The 20,945-nt window shown below is 44.7% G+C and overlaps 1 protein-coding gene across 13 annotated transcripts in view; it reads left to right on the top strand.

Moving 5' to 3' along the window:
* The window catches only part of LOC144103226 (uncharacterized), a 49,070-nt gene extending 28,897 nt beyond the window's left edge, over nt 1-20,173 (top strand). The window contains exons 1-5 of one of the 13 annotated variants that reach the window (XR_013308274.1): nt 3,479-3,540; nt 4,067-4,279; nt 9,975-10,129; nt 16,995-17,224; nt 18,533-18,832. Coding sequence is in view for 5 of the 13 variants with exons in the window: in XM_077636000.1 (XP_077492126.1) it covers nt 4,072-4,279; nt 13,978-14,085; nt 14,813-14,985 (489 nt within the window). In the remaining 8 variants the exon portion in view is untranslated. The other 12 variants (XR_013308271.1, XR_013308276.1, XM_077636003.1 and 9 more) reach the window with 12 other exon arrangements.
* The last annotated feature ends 772 nt before the right edge of the window (nt 20,174-20,945 follow it).

Genomic DNA, 20,945 nt, shown 5'->3' with positions numbered 1-20,945 from the left:
TCTGGGTCCTAGAAATGGCTTATTCCTCATTTGGCGGACGGTGCGAGGTTTCAAAACTTTCCGCAGAAACGACAGTATTTCCATGCGGTAGCTGTACATTAAGGTCGTCACCAGATTGAAGTATCATTTGACTTCCGCAGGACAGGTGCAGGCGTAATAAACATCTCGAGTTCCCAGCGTGTTCCTCCTGCGTCACGGGAATCAGCGATGGTGGTTATCTTTTTTCGTGAGGAAACCGATGCAGCCATTGCGGACACTAAGTTTTCGTCTTCGCCAAGGCCAGATGGCCTCACATATACTGCGCTGTGCCTCCTTGGACCCGATGCGAGAGGAGAGCTACGCAACCTTTACAACAATTTGTGGCTCAATGGCGTTGTTCCACCCCAGTGAAAATTCATTCGGCGGATGCCATTCGTAAAACTAAGGAGAGCTCCGCTTTAGCTTCCATCATTCAACTTCCAACGGGAAGCTTCCTAGAAGAAATCATTGTAATATTTGAGAGGACACTTTCAATAAATTCCTATATATCACCGCTTTTGTCGAATTCCTTGTTGCCTTACAAGAGTTTCAAAGACAAATCAATTTTTGATCAAGATCTACAATTTCTTCCGCATTAAACTGAAAAGCTCACACTGGAAAAATTATTAGCAACACCAATCGCACCTCTTCATACTTAAGATATAATTTCAGTAAAGCCCTTACTTCATTAAAGCTTCTTCTTTATAAAACCCTTATCCGACCCAAACTTGAATATGCTGCCTCCATCTGGGATTCCAATCAAAAGACTGTCTCATGCTGTTGAAACGGTGCAAAATAAAGCTATTCGATTAGCACTTTCCAATTATAACCAAACAGCCAGCATAATGTTAATGAGGTCTAATGTCGGTTAGCCGTGTCTTTCTTTGCGCCCGTAAAACTTTTCGCATTTGCTTGTTTCATAAAATTTACTACCATGAGTCTCTACATCGTGAATTCATCATGTCGCCTAGCTACCTCTCCTCACGTGTCGACCATCGTCGGAAGGTTGCTCTTCCTAACTGCCGCACCAGCAACTTTTATTATTCATTCTTGCCAAACACATCTAAAGACTGGAACCACCTTCCCGCAGAGATCGCAACGATGTCAGATTACGCCCTTTTCAGGCAAGCATTGATCAATCATTTTTGTAAGGTCACCTAAGACTTAATTTATGCATTTTGTAATTCATATCTTGTTTCGCTTTTCAGTCTATTTTTATATTGCAACTATATTCGTTTTCTAGCTTTTTAACTTTTCACGCTATATGATTAAATTTGTATTTTGTACTACATGCCTGCCGCTTTTATGTTCTGGTTTTGCTTTTTGTAACCCGCTCCCCTCTACGATGCTTCGGTGATTTAGGGTAAGCGAAATAAATAAATAAATAAATAAATAAATAAATAAATAAATAAATAAATAAATAAATAAATAAATAAATAAATAAATAAATAAATAAATAAATAAATCCTAAGCTTGCCGGCATTCCGGTCAGTTAGCCATTCAAATTTGCTAGCATATATTTCAGTTCAAAATATACGGCAGGAAGCTCGCATTTTCTGGCGTTTTTTTTTTTTTGGTGTAGTTAAAGTTCTCAGTAAAATTTTAGTGCTAAATTTGTTTCCGAAAATGTGCCCAAAAAGGTTCATTTTGAGTACACGACCAAAGTGCAGAATAGGAGCCCCTAATGTGATTTATGCCCTCAGGCATAATGCGATCGAGTTATGTGCAAGCAAGTTCTCTTGCGTTGTGTAGTAGACCTGTGATGAGCCTCTATACGACTACAGACTAGCATAAATATGTGTAGCACGGTCGTATATCATAAGACTAGACCTCAAGGATTTTAAAACGTTACTTTTTTCCTTATATTGGCTTCCGTCATCGGTGTAATGTTCTATTAATCGAATCGAATTCAATGTGGTTTTTAATTATCCACGGTTGTGTAATAAATCATAACTTACGCTTCACATAACCTTATACGTCGCCACTTCATTCATTGATGACAGGACATGACAAGTCCAGCTTAGAGGTCTTTTTGGCACAGGGAAAAGAAAGCTTCTTTCTGATTATCGCACTAATTAGAGTAAATGAAGAAAATCCGCCGGCTAGGTAACAAGTGCTCCCAACTTTACCTTCCCAGAACAGAATCTCCAGAAATGGCTGCTTCCAACTTGAGACATCGAGAGCCAACGTCACTGTGTTTTCAGCTTATAGCGCCAGACGGCGGAATGAACTTGCTTGAGAAACAAACAGTTACTGTGTCCCTACCCCAAAATGTAAGAAGGTATGCAAGAAGGGTTGAAATAAAAGAGCATCCATTCAATGGATTCAGAATAACTTTAGCTCTTTGAGGTTCTTTAAAGGGCACGTGTAATGGATTGCATACGGCTTTTTTTGCATATCGGCTTCATCGACATGAGGCTGCCGCGGCCAACATTTTAATCACGCGTCCTATTGCTCAGCAGCCAATGACTGTAATCACTGCGCAATCGCGACGGGTTACGTCATGGACACTTCGCATGCCACCCGTGAGCCGGCACTGGCGAGCGGGTTGCGATTAGAAGAAGAGGTAACTTGTAATGACACCTGGCTCCGCCTCCCTCCTTCTTTCTAAAAACCAAATCAGAAGTGCATCATCCTAATCTTCGAGTAAAAATACAAAATGTGTTACAATTCACCCAATAAAACATTTTCTACTGCACCTTCCCTCAATACCACCCCGTCTAACTGTTATCTATCACGTCTTGTGCTGGAAACCATCTATGATAGGTATAACTGAAGAGTGACTTATTTTAACAGCGTCTCCCATAAACACCAAACCACACAAAGCTGTTAGCGTAGTTCGTTGCTCTCACAGGGTTATCGTCGAGTGCTTAGTCTCTTGGTCGTTCTTGTTGGGTTTTGCATCTGAAAATGAACAATTGTGGAAACGTTTCTGGGAGTACTGCAAGCAGAGAGGCATTGCTCTGCGAACATTCTGTATAAGTCTCTGCTATTTTTAATGTCGGGGAGTTGTGCACTATTGTTGCTCCAACATTGCTGCCTTCCTCTACACGGGAAAATGCCCAAAGAATGCAATGAATGTGGGCCTATGTCATCATTGCAAAAATTGCTATGTTGTTCATCCCAAGCCATCAGTCACACGAATGAACGCTTTTGTTGAGGAAAGCAGCAAGCCTGCTACATCTTTGAGTGCGAGACCGCTCAATTGATACAATTAAAACGAAAAAAAGAAAACCTTTCGCAAACCACGCCCTCTTCTTGCCTTGCAGCACGCGGTATCACGTCCCACTCACGTGCAAACCACGACCCATGTGCGTGATGTTTTTTCTAGAGAAAGGCTCAACGCACTGATCGCTTTGAGAAGGAAAGGCTTGGTCGTTCACGCAGCATGCTCAAGAGCTGTTGTTTCTTTTTTTAAAGCTGTGAACAGCTGTGTTACTTTGGTCTTAGGGGGCAAAGACTTTCGTCGCCGAGAGTGTCATCATTCCCAGCTTCTTGCATGTTTGAAAAGGGTATAATGAGGTGAGCCAAGACAGGATCCTATCAGAGGAAAGAGGGAAAGGGCGTCTCTTTTAGAACTTATGTATTAATCTGATATTATCATAATGAACTGACAAGTTGCGTAAAGAGTAGGAAAGAAGTTTCTCGACGTATCGCAATTGGTCTTGGCAGACGGCTACGGCGGATTTTCTCAGCAGGCTCACTTAAGTAAATTGAAATTGCGCCATCAAACTCCTGTCCGCCAATTGGGTCAGTTATTCTTTGAATATACCCTATACTGTTTGACCACTTTCCTAGAAATACCTTTGAAGCCGCCAAAATTTCAGCAGGCCGTTTTAAATGCATAATTTAGGTGTAAGAAGTGTTTCATTGTAACTTTATACTGAGATATTAGGTTAGTGAAAGTCGCCTCATGGACTGAGGTTTACCAGAAAAATTTATCCACTGAGATCCTCGCGCTCAAACGGGTAAAAGGCGTTCAGTACACAAATGATCCTTACGACAAATGACCCTGAACGTGCTTCCCATGCCACTTTGTGCTTCATAGGGTTGATGCAACTGCACCAGCGAACTGCGCAAGACACGTGTGGGAGAGCGTCGTATCGCCAACGCCTACGAGAGCTGCTAGCCACAGGTGCCGTTGTGACGTCGCGTGCTGTCCAGGCTACAGAAGCATCCCCTCATCGGACCTGCCATCCAGTCGGCGGTGCCACGTTGTGCAGGAAACTAACTGCTTCCCGCGCCACTTTGTGCTTCACAGGTGAGTACACCTGCATCGAGGTGTTTACCTATAGGCGACCAACCTTTCCATTGTTTGCCAATGCCAACTGAGTGTCTAGTAATTTTTGCTGACGATGTCGACTGCCACTGCTGATGTCATGAACGCTATTCAAGATTTCAAACGCGAAATGCGCATCGAAATACGCTCAATCACCCAGAGCATAACATTTTGTTCTGCGCTGCTGATGACTTCAAAAATGTCCTATCAGAACTGAAAACTCTAACTGCTGAGGTCAGGAGAACAAAGGAGGAATGTGCTGTCTTAAGGCAAAAAAACCAGGACCTAACCGAGAGGCTAACTAAAGCTGATGGGAGAATTGCTTAAATGGAGCAATACAGCCGGTCGAACAATGTGGAGATAAAGGGCTTGCCACTCACCGCTAAATACAGAGCTGCAGAGATAGCCTTGCAAATCGCACAAACCACGAGCATCCCTCGTGACCTGGCAGACATTGACATTGCGCCTAGCGTTAAAATCAAAAACAGCGATGATATTAATCTAGTTGTCAGATTTACGACCCGTACGAAGAGAAACCATTTTCTTGAGGCAGGAAAAAAGGCAACCCTATCAACTACTGAGATTTGTTTCACTGGTCCTGCTCAACGGAACATTTGACACCCGACAACAAACGCTTCTTGGTGCCGCAGTTGCAAGGAAAAAGGAAACGTGTTGGATGTACGTGTGAACAAAAAAACGGCAGCATACTCGCGCAGAAAACGGAGACTTCTGATATCATTCGGATAAGCAGTAAAGCCGATTTCCTAAATATGACGTAATACGACCTCATTACTCATCACAAAGGAGTTGTTCTTGCTTTCTTGTCTCTGGATAATGGATTGAGCACTACATATGTTCACACACCCTCACATTTAATAAATATGTTGGCGTAGATGAAAATAAGCAATTCATATTATTTCATTCCAACATGCAATCTTCTGTGAACAAAGTTTATCAACTGACTCATTTTGTGGCAGGCAGAAAGGATATCGTTTGAAGTAATCTGTTTAACGTAAACATGGTATGGTCACGACACTGATGTTCTGTGGAAGAGGAAGACGAAGACGTTGTTCGATCTACTGTCGCCTAAGCTCTGTTTTTTTACCTAATTTTCCCTAAATTTTCTAGCTTTAGTTGAATATTCGAGGAAAGCAGCATCTTCAAGGCGGTACTCTCTCTATGGGAAGAGTAAGCTGCTCCGGCACCGGCAAGCCTAAAGGGACCACGCCAATCTAAGGAGGCTGGCTCGGAAAAGGCGGCGATGGCTTCCCAGGCTGTGGAGCGACCAGAATATGGAGACGACCACCCGTCCAGCGAGACCTGATCGTTCAGTGGGGATGAGTCAACAATGATGAACGCTGACGAGTCAGTGGCCGATATGGCTGACGTGGACAACGAGGGCTTCAAGTTGGTGAGTCATCGCAAGCAACGAACGGTTGGGATCCCGGTAGTCGTTGAGTCTACAGAAAAAGAAGAGAAGAATCCCATCTTACTTTTCGCGGCCATTCAATCACTGCAGTGATCAGCTCCAATTCCTAGTCGGTTCACAATGCACGAGGCTCTACAGCTGGATGCCTCGACGGAAGAGCAGGTTTACAAGCTCCTGCAGAGCTCTCAGATTTTTGGCATCAAAGTTAACCTGCGGTTGCCCCATTCCTACATGAAGAACACCTGTGTTACTAAGGGTGTACCAAAGCAGTATTCAGAACGCGACCTACTTGATTATCTGAAACCACAAGGTGTTCTGCACGTGAAACGAACGACTAGTGCATCGTGTGGAGTCTCCAGGAAAAGAATGGGCTGCAAAAACCTACCAACTCTATCGTGTTGACATTCGCTCCCATTTCAGAGCGCCCGAAACAATTGATCTGGGATTCACAAAACACGCAGTTGCCGACTTCATTGAAGCTCCTCTACAGTGTTTTAGATGCCAACGGTTTGGGCACATGGCAAAATTTTGCTCAAAGGATCGATGCTGTAAGCGGTGCGGAGGCGACCACGACTTCAAAACCTGCAAGGCCGATTTTGCTTGCGCCAATTGCGGTGGTGATCATCCAGCGAGTTTCGGAGGCTGCCCCATCCGTGTGAGCGCACTGCACCGTCGAATATCCTTTATTGCTGGTCCCAAAACCCAACCGACTGAGACGCCTGTCCCAGGATTTGACGAGTTGCCATTGTTGGAGTCTGATGTTGTTGCGTTGCCGTACAATGCTCCTAAGAGGCCTGAATCCAGCAAGACGCCAAGGTGCATTGCATGGGAGTCGGTTGTTCGACCTCCAGCAAAAAGTGTCCATGTTCGTGAGCTACCGGATCACAGCCAGACTCGACGGCAAGGGGGACTCTCATATGCACAAGGGACAAAAAAACCAGCTAATGCAGCCAAGAGTGTGTCCCCGTCGACAACTTTTGTCGATGTTGTAAGTGAGTGTGTTGCGCAAAATAAGGAGCTCAAAAATGACGGTATGTCTGACCTTCTTCATGTTTTGTTTGGGGCCGTGCGTTCACATCTTCCAGCAATGGCGCCTGGTAACCTGAAGAACTTCCTACAGCTGGTGCTTTTTTTGGGTCCCTAATTACCACCTTCAAAGAGAACTTCCTTGCGATCTAATATGGATGGGGTTGAACCTCGCGGATCTCATATGCACCGAAAGTGCCGTTTATATTTCAGTAGAACTGCGCTGGGATTTTAAATCGGTTAGTCGAAATAAAACTATTCTTGAAAGAGAGTATTGGCCCGGTCAGAAGCTGGCCTGCCAAGGGGAGATGTTTGACTGGATATGTCGCCCATAAAAACTGACTTAAAGTCATTTCCTGCAGGAATTGCCGGGCTTTACATAAGAAGGGAAAGTGAACATGTTTATCTAAGCGTTGATGATCTTTGCACGGATGACATTGAGGTAGCGGCTGTGACAATACAGCTCGGCTTTCGAACCCTTTCTATTGTATCCGTGTACGTGTCCCCGCGGAAGAAGGTCGCATTGGATTTGTTTCTACAGCAGCTCTGCGACCGCTGCTCATCTCCTCGAATCATCTGAGGTGATATCAACGCCCATCATACCGTCTGCGGTGAGAGGAACTCGGATTTCCGTGGACGCAAACTCGTAGACGTTATTGACAGTTTGGACCTGTGTGTTGCCAATGACCGAAGCTCCACTTTCTTCCGGCCTCCAGCCTCAGCGACAGCTATAGACCTGACACTGCATTAGCCTGACGTCAGCGTGAGGTGGTCAACAGCGCCTGACCGCATGGGAAGTGATCACTATCCGATTTTTGTGTTTTCTGGCGACTTTCCTATGCATGGTCCTAAAATTACCAATGTGGTCAACTGGGACAAATACACAGAGCACCTAGAACGTGTTTCTGGTGATGTTGTTGACAAAAAAATGTCTAGTAAGCTAGCAGCAACTACGGCGGTCCAGTTACCTGATCATTTTTCTGCCCCGGATTTAAAACTCAGGATCCTTTGCACAGCGAGAAGAAGGTCGCAGCGCCAACTCGTGCGGAAGAACGACGACAGGACTCTGAAGACGACCTTCAACAGGCTGAATTATGCCATTAGACGGCATGCAAACAAGCTATACAGGTCGCAATGGGCCTCATTCTGCGCTAGTTTGAATGTGTTCTCACCGATGACGAGAATATGGCGAGTTATTGGCAGCCTTGCTGCAGAATCTCGCCCTTCGAAGCCTTTTCAAGCTCTTGCAATACGCAAGAAAAAACCTATTCCGTGCTTGGCAGAGGAATTTGCAGATGCACTCCTACGTGTTAATTCTGGAATAGGTATATATACACCACCTGCTTCCTCCAGGTCTATCATGGACGTCCCGTTCACGCTTCGTGAGGTTCAGACTGCGCTCAGTGGCGTGCGGCGCCGTTGTGCACCAGGTCCCGACGGCATCACCAATCAAATGCTGAATAATCTGCCCTTGCAACTCCGGAAGGAGCTCCTCAACTTCATCAATCGAGCTTGAAAGACTGGCGATGTTCGTCTGTCATGGATGGTGGCACATGTAGTTCCAGTACTGAAGCCTGGCAAAGACATGACAGACCTTGCCTCGTATCGCCGTGTGTCATTGAGCTCCTGTGTAGCTAAGTTAGTGGCGAAGCTGGTAAATGAACGCTTATCGTGGTGGCTTGAGGACAGCAAGGCTCTGCCAACATGCATGACAGGATTCCGCCGAGTTCTTAGTGCCCAAGATGGCGCTTTAGACTTGGTGAGTCACATTGCACAATAGACAGCTTTCGGCCTTTCTCCTTAGCCATTTTTCTTGACGTTGCGATAGCTTACGACAACGTGCTTCAGAGCTCAATTCTAAACAATTTGCAAAGCATGGGCATACAAGGCCATATGCTGCAGGCAAGTGCGTATGTCAATATATGCTGACGACATCTGTATTTGTATTACTGGCTACCAACACAAGCGATTAGCCCTGATAGCTCAACAGGCTTTACTTTCGGCATAAGCTTACCTTCAAGGTGTGGGATTGTCTCTGTCATTGGAAAAATCCGGCTTTGTTCTGTTTCTAGGTGCAGGAAGACCACAAGCGCGGTTGAAGATATACCTCAGTCACTGTTGCCTCCGTCAATTCAACCACACGCGTTTCCTGGGCGTCATTGTTGACTCCCGCCTACAGTGGCGAAAAGCTGTAGACGCGTTTGCTTCATATATATCTTCGCGTCTTAATGTAATCCGTAGAATTGCACGTGAGCAATGGGGAAACCATCTTTCTTCTATGGTCAAACTTCATGAAGCGCTTGTGGCCATTCGCATAATGTATCAATGACCTTTAATTTCCCCCTCGGCATCACAACTTGAACGTCTCGAAGTTGTCCACAGAAAGGGCCTAAGAAGAGCCATTGGAGTTCCTCAGGCGGCTGCGAATGAGACAGTACTTCATGAGTCTCTATCGAAACCTCTTAGCGTTGTCGCTTCTCAGAGATTACTAATGCATCTTGGCCGCCTAGGAGAGACGGTAGCTGGGCGATCCCTTCTCCAGCGGCTCTGCAAGAGATATGAGTCGATAGCTTACTTGGCACTCAATACTCTTAGTTCTTTAGTCCTTAATGTCCGAAGGAAAAGGAAACGGTTGAATCTCCCCTGGTCTTTTCCGACCCTCGACTGCAAGGTCACAATTCCCCATGTGAGCGCAAAGCGCATGTCTCCTTTGGCAGCAATGCGTTCGCTTGTACTTGAAAATTTGGAAACAGAGTATGTCCGCCAGCTTCAAAATTTCACGGTTGGTTTTGTGGACAAGGTCAAGCAAGCTAGCGCAGCGGCTTTTTACATTCTTTATTTGGACTATGAGTGGTCCGTACGCTTTACTGCTTTCGTATCCTCCCCAACGGCTGAAAGTGTTGCTATAGAGGTGGCTTTACGCAAGTAAGGGTCTAGTCTGGCTGAACCTGTTGTCATCCTAACTGATTCAAAATCTGCCCTTGAGAGGTTAGAGCGCGGATTTCCTACTGATGCCTTGTCTATAAGCCCTCTGCGCATGACACAAAATCTGCACAGCAGAAGCTTTACTCTATATTTCCAATGGGTGCCCTCTCACATAGGAGTCAACGGTAATGAGGTGGCAGGCAATCACGCCCATAAAGCTCTCCCAAAGAGTCTATCAAAAAAAGTATCCGAAGTTGGGAAAATTCTCGACAGGAAAACTGTGCTCGATCATTTCAGTACCCCACGGAGTGTGCCCCACAAGCCATGTGTGACCAAGGGACTGTGAAGATCCCAGGCGACTCTACTACATCGAATTTGCACGGCCTGTGCTCGCACCCCTGCCTGGATGCATAAGACGGGCATAGCATCGTCTCCGCTCAGTTCTTTATGTGGTATGTGCAGGGATATCGAACATTATGTTATGTACTGCCCAGAGCACAACGCGGAGAGGTATGATATGTTCGCTTCCTTCAAGAAGACAGGAACCCGTCACAGTACAGTTAGGACATTGTCTACCCGAGTGGAAACCAGACATGCAGAAGGGAGGCTGCACGCCTCCTTTTAACATTTCTGCAGGCCACGGATGTTGTTTCTAAATATTGACAGCAGGAACGGACTATGGCCTCCTGTGATTTAATGTTTGCGTAAATGGTGTCTTCTGCAGTGGACTACGTTATACTGTGAGTGAATGTGTGTATGGATAGTGGCACTGCAATGGCCTATGTTCTACTAAAACTGAATTTGTGCATAGATGGTGACTTCTGGAGTGGACTGTGGTGTGGACTGTGTGGATTGATTGTGTGCACAGATGGTGACTGCGGGAGAGAATGTGTGCTATTATAAGAGACTGTGCGCATAGCGGGGTGGATTCGAGAGGCTTTAGGACATTAATATAGGAGGGATGCTACGGTAGAGAATTTGCCGGAAGATAAATCAAGGCTAACCCCACCTGTAGCATTAAACACCTCCCTTCAACTCAACTCACCTGATGTTCTGTGAAAAATTCAAGGGGCCACTTTGTTGACATAAAGTGCAGTGAGGCGGAAGCCTTTAGCGCAGTATTGCTGCTTGTGTCACTGGTGATTGGTCAAGATGTTTTGTTAAGTACACAACTGTTTTTGAATCGTAAATGCTGGAGACACTGGAGGAAATTCGCTCCATCGTCCGAGACAAGGATAATGACATATGAGTTTGCAGGAAGTAGCGTAGTCGTTAGCGCGCTCGGCGGTGGAACTGAAAGATGGTGGCTCGAGTCTCATCGTGAACAAGGTTTTTTTTTGCATATCGAGTTGCTGAAAAGCGTAATGGAAGGAAGGACGGACGGGAACGGTCGCGAGCATGAGCCATTACAGACTTTCGCCTTAATACCGGGAATAGCTCTTTTTATGCTAACCGCACTGCAAAACGTGGGGGATGCGCTGCGCTACTAGTGAAAAACAAGCATGTCTGTGAAGTCTTATCTGATCACTGCTTCTGCAATGTTGATATCGAGATGCTCACTGTTAAGTCGGCCTCTCAAACTTTTTCTCGTCTTTACCGCCCCCCCCCCCCCCCCAACCAGGGCAACTTACCAATGTTTTTGGACCACTTTGAGCGCGAATTTTTCTTTTTTTTAACACAGAAAGCTTTTTTTTCCTGTATAGCGAGAGATTTCAACATAGATATAAGCACAGTCAGTTCAGCACAGGAAACACTTTCGACACGTCTAGAGGTGACTGGTTTTGACAACGCTATCATTAGTGCCGCCGCGGTGGCTGAGTGGTTATGGCGCTGGGCTGCTGGCCCGAAAGACGCGGGTTCGATCCCGGCCGCGGTGGTCGAATTTCGATGGAGGCGAAATTATAGAGGCCCGTGTACTGTGCGATGTCAGGGCACGTTAAAGAACCCCAGGTGGTCGAAATTTCCGGAGCCCTTCATTACGGCGTCCCTCATAGCCTCAGTTGCTTTGGGACGTTAAACACCCATAAACCCGTAAACAACGCTATCAGTAGTTGAACACGCATCATTGCTACCTGTGCTTCCACGCTAGACATTATCGTAGCAAATAATCATAATGCACTCTTTTCGGGCTGTATCGCAGTAGATATGTCATCATTTGCCGCTTTTATTACGTGTAGACAAAAAAATCAACACGAAGGCAAATGCACAAGCTCGGCGGCAACTTATTTCTCAAGAAAGGGTTGAGCAATTTAGCAGCCGCATTGCTTTAGTGAACTGGGATCCCGTATGCAGAGAAAACAAAGCTGAGGGCGATTATCACAAGTTCCTTGAAATTTTTGTTTACTGCACAATGACTGCTTCCCTGTGGTTGACATAACGCCCTGCAAGAGTGCTCGTAAACCCTGAATAAACCGTCGCCTTACACGACTTGTGGAAAAGAAACACAAGATCTTTGCACAATTAAAAACAAAAACTAGAGACGCGGACTTACTAGCCAGGTATAAATCATTGCGCAATAATTTAAATAAAGAAATTTGGATTGATAAGGTCGCTTACCATAACAACCTAATTGATAACCAGCTTCCTAGCAACCGCAATGAAAAATAGAGGCGCTTAAACCGACTCCTAAATAGAAACACACACAGCAGGAACATAACACGTTTACTAATCGATGGTAAAGAAACGCCACACGTTTAATTAATTCTTCTCCGAAGTAGGTCCTAGCCAATTTAATGATGGCATCTCCAATTTTTTAGGCGGCAAGTTAAGAGCATCCCTCTTCCTTGGACCAACTGACCACGCTTAAGTTTTTGCAATATATGCGGAAAATTGAGATACTTGTAGTCTTGATGCACACAGTTTACAGAGCCGATCAGTTATATATATATATATATATATATATATATATATATATATATATATATATATATATATATATATATATATATATATATATATATATATATATATATATATATATATATATATATATATATATATATATATATATATATCCCTAGCATCAGTAACCGTGCAAAATATTTTATATAGGCAGACGACGCCAGCCTATTCTTTTCTTCCAATGATGCACTCCGCTTAGTAGATACCGCAAACCATACGCTCTTATCACTTGCCACATAGTCATCGGTTAACTTACTAAAGATAAACAAAGAGAAAACTGAAGCAGTACTCTACCTTCCTAAACGAAAACAAGTATCTCGCCGCTCCTCGCTATACCTCAGTGGCAGTGTAATCGAGTACGTGAACACCTTTAAATCATTGGGTGTGACATTCAGCAGTACGATGACATAGGATGCACATGTTATTAACCTTGCATCAACACTTTCTAGAATCGTCGGAATTGCGTTGCGTAATAGGCATATTTGCGTAACAGGCATAACAATGCAATTGCACCAAAAATAGATTTCGCAAAATATGTGCTTTCAATGGGAGCAGCTCTCTTTCTGCAGGCATAAACTCAGAATGATTAGTTCTTTCGATGAGAGATTTTGGAGTGTTATTCGTACTTCCCCTGCACTGAGCATCATTGAATTCTGAAACTGTACTGTAGCATCAATAAATACTGACTTATAGTAATGCTCGATGCGAGCAGCAACGCTACTGGCTGGCGTTATTTTGCTCTTGTGGAAGCTATCTCTATCAGTATAACCACATATATAAAACTTTTGTTCGCGCCCACTGCAACTGAAAAGAAAAAAATGGCTGCTGTCTAGACAAGTTACAACGAAGTATTTCATCGTTTAAAGAGAACAACTTATATATGAAATGCCAGATGCTGCTAGAGCGCCATAGCGCCGTGAACTGCATTTTTACGTTTAATAATGACAAATCTGAGCACGCTTGCTTTAGACTTGACGAGACGATGAACTTTAGCACCTCAAAGCTGCGGTTTGTTTTTCAGTAACGTAGAGTTTACAACTTCCCTTCGTCAAAAAGTTCCTGTCACTGTACTCTGAATCGTGCCTTGCACACTGTGATTCTCAGCATGCCGCAGGAATTATAGGACCGGTGAACACACGGGCACCTTCAATTACTGGCAGCGGCGCAGCTCGATCTATAAACTCTCGTGGTTACACATTCTAGAGCTGGTGGAAGGCAACGAGAGGAACCATGATCGTTGATGACTGAGCTTCGTGGTAGGCATGCTTTCTGGTATTTGAGATAAACGGCAAGAGATTAACCTTATGGGCTCGCGGAAGTCGCAGTCATACAAAAAGAAACAGCTGAAGTTTTGCGATGAGGCAATCATTTCCCTGAATTTCCTTGTGAATGTTTCCAGATCATGCCAGCGAACAGGGCGGCAGCGCACCCGTCGGGGACGTGGATGACAGAACTCTACCACACTTAAAGTCCACTGTACATGTGATAAAAAGCGCCAACTTCACTGGTAAACTGCCGGCATAATACAATCGAGTGGGAAACGTGACTGCGAATGAACAGCGTCACTACGATTGCTTCAAAGGCAACAATAGCACCCTAATAAATGGAGTAAGCTATTATGGCGTCCGCCTTAATATGGTTCTATCGTATTCACTGTTAGCAGTTAGCAGTTGCGTTGTCGATATAAACTTGTATATGTACGCTAGTTTTACAAATGAAACAACATGTGTTGAGTGCTTAACTGGTATATTAATATCTTCTGTTTCAACCACTAGATTATTCGAGATGTTTTCTATACGTGTTCTAGCCCACTATGTTCTATAAGCCGTAAAGACAGGTCATTGTCTTCGCCCGTTTATACATGATGGTACCTGCAGCACACTCAGTAGCAGCTTAATTAGAAGATGTCATTGTGTGTGACAGATTGTCAAATTAGCGACTACAAAGGTGAAGCAAGAATTTAAACTTTTCAGGTTCTGCTCGGTACATTCATTAAAGAAACTATAACACTTCTCGACCTCAATAGTACACCGAGGCAACAAAAACTCACTTGGTGAGTTTATCAACGCCAAAGACACGGAGGTTGTGTTTCACTGAACAGTACAAATTTAACAAATTTTCGCAGAAACGTGTAGAATTATTAAAATTGTAACAGACAAATTTTAATATTTGTCAGATATGTACCCTGTTAATCGCAGAATAACTTTTTTTTCTGGAATATGCATATTATGCAGGAAACCCAGAGAAAAAAAGGCCTTACTACTCGGTGCAAGAGTTCTCTCCATCAAAAGTAGGAGAAGAGATTGCCAGGCTTCCGGCTATTTTGCCATGCAGTATTTACAGCATTCTCTACGGTACTGCAAGAGTTCACATCATTTGCAACATTGCGGCTTCGAAATTCACCTGAAACAGCAAAATAAATGCTAGCTGCAGCACAGGATCAAAGTGCTCCGAGTTCACTTTGCACGCAGTTGTGTACAGCGCGACTTATAAGGTAAGCGAAATTCCTTCAGCGGTTGCGTTCCTTTAATTTAATATATCAGCACGAAAGAACTAGGGATAAGATCAATGCTCTCTATGGTGACGATGCGCCTTCCTGCTACCATGTAAAGTTTTGAACCTATCAGTCTAAATGATGTACGGAATAAACTGGAATTAGCAGCTGTTGAGGCTGAACTATAGGGTGACCTAAAGTCAAGGATACACCTCAGGGCTTCGTTATCTGGTTTTGCTTTATTTTCAGTATGAATCATAATATGATGATCTTTTTCAAGGTGTAGTCTCATTTGGCGCAAAGAAAGTTGACGCCTCATGAACAGATACGTCGTCAGAAATTTAGCCAAACTAATTTTGATGTTTATAGGGGAAATATAAATGATTGGATTGGTTTATGGGGGTTTAACGTCCCAAAGTGACTCAGGCTATAAGGGACGCCGTAGTGAAGGCCTCCGGAAATTTCGACCACCTCGGGTTTTTTAGCGTGCACTGACATCGCACAGTACACGGGACTCTAGAATTTCGCCTCGATAGAAATTCGATCGCCGCGGCCGGGATCGAAACCGCTTATTTCGGGTCAGCAGCCGAGCGCCATAACCACTCAGCCACTGCGGCGGCCCGGAAATATAAAAATATAAAAGGCTTTCCCTGTCCAAGTTATAACCGTCATGAAACATGGACCAAGTCCCGTTACTCTGAGAACAAACAGAAAAAACAACGCCAAAAAAGTTTTTTGTACAGCAGTTAGTTGAAAAACCAGCGGTAACATCTCTGAAATACAGAATATGTTCTATTCCAGGAATATATCTCTTAAAAAACCACGGTTATCGGTGAAACTCTCCCCATAAGACTTTTCTCAACATTTTCGCAGCAAATATTCCATCGAAAACTATATTGACAGTTTACTATTGATATTGTTTTTGCAAAAGTGCCCATGAGAACTCCGTTTTCACCTTGCTATTGAGAGAAATGCCGAAGGCACCTCTGGCGCAAGCTATAATTATCTTCTCTTTATATTGTTATACAAACCAAAGGAACTTTCTTGAATTTGGAAACCAACCGCTGTTTAAAAAAGGTGATACCTTCATTTTAAATAAATGCGGCCTACCTTGTCGAGGACGGTCCGTAAGCCTAAAGTTTCCCGCATACAAAAGTATTTTCAAGATAATATTCCTTCAGAGTGGATATCAAATATAGTGTTCAGACTACACTGTACGTAGAGGGACGACTTTAATCTTATACCGTAAGGACCCACAGTTCGCTGATAGGTTCGATAAAGTAACGACGTGACCGGATATGAAGTACCGAGAGCCGAAGGTGGGCTCCCATCAGTTTTTGTGGCCGATGTTGGGCATGCGGCATTTAACCAGGAATGGTGCGGCGGGCTCTGCCGAAGCTTAGCCGAGCAGTCAAATTCCTCACGTAAGAGTACGCGAAAAGAGACGGGAAGAAAGTACTCCATAGTATGCTACTATACGCTACAGGCACTCGCGTTGCGAGGCTGCTTCAATACACTTAAACATTCCAGGATCTCAAGCCAGGAAACCTGAGAACTTTATCATTGTCCGAACAAAGGCTCACTCGAGTTGCCTTGGGGAGTGGCCCACCGCTTGAGGTGTTGCTGGGGTCCACCCTTGCGGAGCGATGTCGACGCTGTCACAGCTTCTCAGCTCCTCCGGTGGTGATGGTGGCTGAGCACCATGCATAGCAGATTCCAGTTGCATCGCTTGTGGTGCAGGGTCAACTAGAAGCTCCGCGTCCTGTAAGGTCACCAAGTTTGAGTCTGTGCGCTATGTGGAGAAGGAAGAGGATAGGCGGCGTCGTTAGTCTTTTCGAAGAAGGAGAGTTAGTTTCCAGAACAGGTCGGACCACCTTGGCAGTGTAAATATTTGTCTCTCCGCTGCCGTTCCGAATGTGGAGAAAGCTTCTGCCGCCAACGACGCAACTAGTACCGAGTGTTCACGCAACGCAGAGTCCGCCTCACCAAAGCTGCTGGTCGGCGAGCGCTTTCTCCTGCACCAAAGGAAGGAAGACATTACGCCGCTGCGATAGTGGCGCTCAGGGGGTTCGTTCTACGCTGGCGCCTTATTGAGACGCCCCTGTTGAGAGGTCACGGAAGTTCCGGCGCATAAATTCCTCACGGGCTGAAGGTACGTGCCCGATCATAACAACATAAGCAATATTTCTAATTTGTCATCTAAAATATTCAAAGCAATGAAAATCTGAAGATCTCAAAGGAGTTGTTTTTTCTTCAAGCAATATGATCACACGCGATGCGTTGCCACGGTTGCTGCAGTCAAGGGGAACGGCGACGGTGCTGCGTTGCACAAAGTTCCTCATATCGAAAAAATAGGAGGACTACCTAATTTATAAATCGTATTTATTTTCTTACTTTCCAATAATTTTCCGCAAGAAACATAATTCCTGATGATCTCATGCAAATCTGTAGATGATCAAACACAGGTTTTTTATTTAGTTATCTCTTTATTTATTTACTTGAAATAGATACTGCGACCTGTAGTGCAAGATCATATCAACGTGGGTATATATCACACAAGCGTGTAAACACACTCAGATTCATAGCATTGGTAGACAGTTTTCAAATATCAGTTAAGAATTCTGGATAAAATTGTCGCTACGGTTATTCCTCTGAGTAGTTGTCTTCGGGGAAACATTAATTCTGAAATGAGCTATTTCACGTGCAGAAATCAGTTATTTTAGCGTGTGACTTAGTCCCATGTTATGAACTAGGGGGCAAGCTTGGCACATTTTGGCTATTTCGACGAGTTACGTCCACTGCAGAGGTTGCTTTGCTTGCAAGCTTCTCGAAAGGACATTAATTTTGTGCGATGTATGCAAAATTACATGGGCCACAGCGCCGAAGATAATCACGTTTTCAAAATTCTTAAAACTGATAGGGATATTACTTACGGTAGGCTACACGGCTCTCAATAATTAAGGAGCCTAAGAGTAATAGTTGAGTTAACTGTTCAGTAGCAGTTAACCAGCCTGTTATTTAACAAATCTTGGCTTTATTGCGATGCACTACATCGTTCACAATGCTATGCTGAAAAAAGCGCGTCTCTAACTCAAAAACTTTATTTTTAAAAATTATGTAAAGTCTGAAGTAGGACACCCTGTACATGGCAAACACAACAGGAATGTACTCCATGATAACCCGCCTGTTTTAGATGTTGCACGGTTGCTCACAGCGGCAGCGGCACTCACACACGCAGTACATATCTTGCACATAACTTGCACGCCGTTTTGTCATCGTGATGACCCCTGAAACCTTTTCAGAAAATCTAACGTCACTCTCTATAGTATGACATGTCAGCTTTTAACAGTAATCGATTATCGCTTGCTCAGTCCTCTAAGCTACAATAGCCGCTTCTTGTAGCGGGAAATCTCGCATTCCTTTTGCTGAAAATCTGATATTTTCTTTTTGATATTTGCAGCAGCCTAAAATGTCATGTACAACATCAAAGGCAGCTCCATGAGAGGACAGATGGCGTCTGCTCGTGCGAACACGACGGGGAAAGCACAGTTTTGCTTTGCTTCTTGCAGGTCTGCGGCTAAATATTGCATGGTCATGGGCTACGCTTTTGAAAGCAGTACTTTCTGGGGAACATTGATAGGACATCCGCTTAAGTATTAGACACCAGATATTTGGTTGCTCTACCATTGCAGGCTTTATGCGTTGCCTTCATTTCTGTTACTTCGTATTTTAGAAATAAAGAGCGCTTTAATCACCTCTATTTGTTTTTGTGCACGCTAACGTATACCGCAGTGCAGTAACTTAAAGGAGGCGCAGATGGTGGGGTTTTTTTAATGAAAACAATGCTGAACAAAGCACTATCTAAGTAGTAGATATGGTGAGAAGCTTGTTTGAGCAAATAACAAACTTTGCACGAATCAGCTTTTGTAGCGAAAGCTACATTACGGTAGCATTTCGAGCCTTCAGCGCGGCGGCGCGCAACTCTGTGGCGGCGCCGTCACCCTGTGGCTGCACGCCACCCGGTGGCTGCGCCGCTACGCTTTCACGTGGTTGGTCACGTGATGCGGAGCCGCGGCCGGTGGTGTGGCGTCGTGGCTCATCACGTCGTTCGTCACGTGGTTTGTCACGTGACCAAGTTTCCCTTGGCTAGCTGTAGCTATCGCGTCACTCCAGGTTTAACCAGCGCTAAACCACGCAATTTTTTTGAATAACCAAACCCTCTATGACTGCCGGCTGTTGCGGCGATAAAAGAAACGTGTTTCTAGAGCGTAAAGCTTGCTGCTGTAGTCCGTGGTTAAAGAGAATTTTTGCAAAAGAGATCATAGTTGAGATATTTGCTGTCCGATCGCCTTGACAAAGCAGTAACACCTCCAACTGGTGTATTTGAGATAAAGAGGCTATGAAACTGACATCGCACAGAAAACAGGTCTGTAGCATTTCGCCTCCATCCAAGGGCGACCACCGTGAGCGGGAACAAACGCGCGTCTTTCTGGTCAGCGGGTGAGCACTACAACCACTGAGCGACCTCAGCGGTGTATATTACGGTCGGATTATTCTCTTCCAAACAAGAGGGCAAACAGGGGAACGCAACGTTATCTACGTCTTAAATATCCTAGTTACTTGTTTGACAAATTTTCCCTTTAGGTACACGCGCACCAAATGTATTGAGATAAGGCGCTGCAGTTTCTCAACAGTTGTTGATGATGATAGTGAATTTTTATGGCTCAAGAGAATCTGCGGCCAAAGAGCTCTCTGACACAACGTATTTTCGTTTGCTCAAGGTGGGGTCACAGACCCATTTACCAAGCACTTCACCCTGAATAAGCCGAGCACCGGGCGAGAGGAAGATTGCTTCACCGGTGGGTACCCGGCGGCACTAGGGATCGAACTCCGCACCGCCGACGTGCAAGGCGGATGCTCAACCACAAGGCCACTGCTGCGGTTCTTCACAATAGTTGAAGCGTTGCATATAATCAGTGCATATAAGGAGCAGAGGAGGAATAGTGGTCAGAGCAGCTTCAAATCAGACTTGTGGCTTGAAAAAAAGGTGAATACTTAATGCGTTACTGTGTCGAAAACTGTTTCTAATAAAGGTAGCTTGCCACGTAAGTTACGTCACCAATCAGTAACGACTGATTTTTTTGTAGCAACTGGTTGTTCATTTCGAGAGTACAGAAGAGACCACGCGGAAGGCAGGAAGCCAAAGAGAAACTTAATACTTATAACCGGTTTTATATCCTTTAGGCACCAGAAATAATAGGAATTGTATTTCCGCAGGTGAGGAATGCAGAACGGCTATATCCTGCTTGCCAGGTAGATTACCTTGGTGGTGGTAAAACTTTATTGGATGCACTGGGGCGGGTTTTAGAGGAGAGTGTAAGGTTTCACCGCTCCCTTGCCTGGGTGGCAGCCATCATTCCAGGACGCCATTGGCGGTAGCCGCTGCCCGCGCTCTTTGAACCAGAGCCCTCTAGAACTTCAGGTCCAAGCAGTTGTACGAGGTCGCCTCCAAGTTCACTCTCGTTGGCTGATTTACTCTCTTTGTTTCCGGATTTTTCTAACAGGCCTACACCATATGATAAGCGTCTGCCCAGATCTAAAAAAACTTACAGTACCCCGAAAAAGCCGGGTCTATGTGTTTTAGAATTGCAGGCCATATAAACGACCCGGTTTGCTGCCTTCGATATGTCGTTCCTCAGCTCTATCCAGGCCCTTGGCGGGCTCTGAGAACGTCTGCCTACTTAGGCGCAGATATGCTGTAATGTCCGCATATGTGGTAAGCGGATTCGGTACAGGAGTCCCGACAGAGTCTGGGAATTGAATGGAACTCCGGGAAAGAGACGCTCTGGCGGCTGTGTGAGCAGCCTCGTTCT

The sequence above is a fragment of the Amblyomma americanum genome, chromosome 9, assembly GCF_052857255.1.
Source record: "Amblyomma americanum isolate KBUSLIRL-KWMA chromosome 9, ASM5285725v1, whole genome shotgun sequence".
Lineage (NCBI taxonomy): Eukaryota > Metazoa > Arthropoda > Arachnida > Ixodida > Ixodidae > Amblyomma > Amblyomma americanum.
This window is presented reverse-complemented; position numbering and strand designations above follow the sequence as displayed.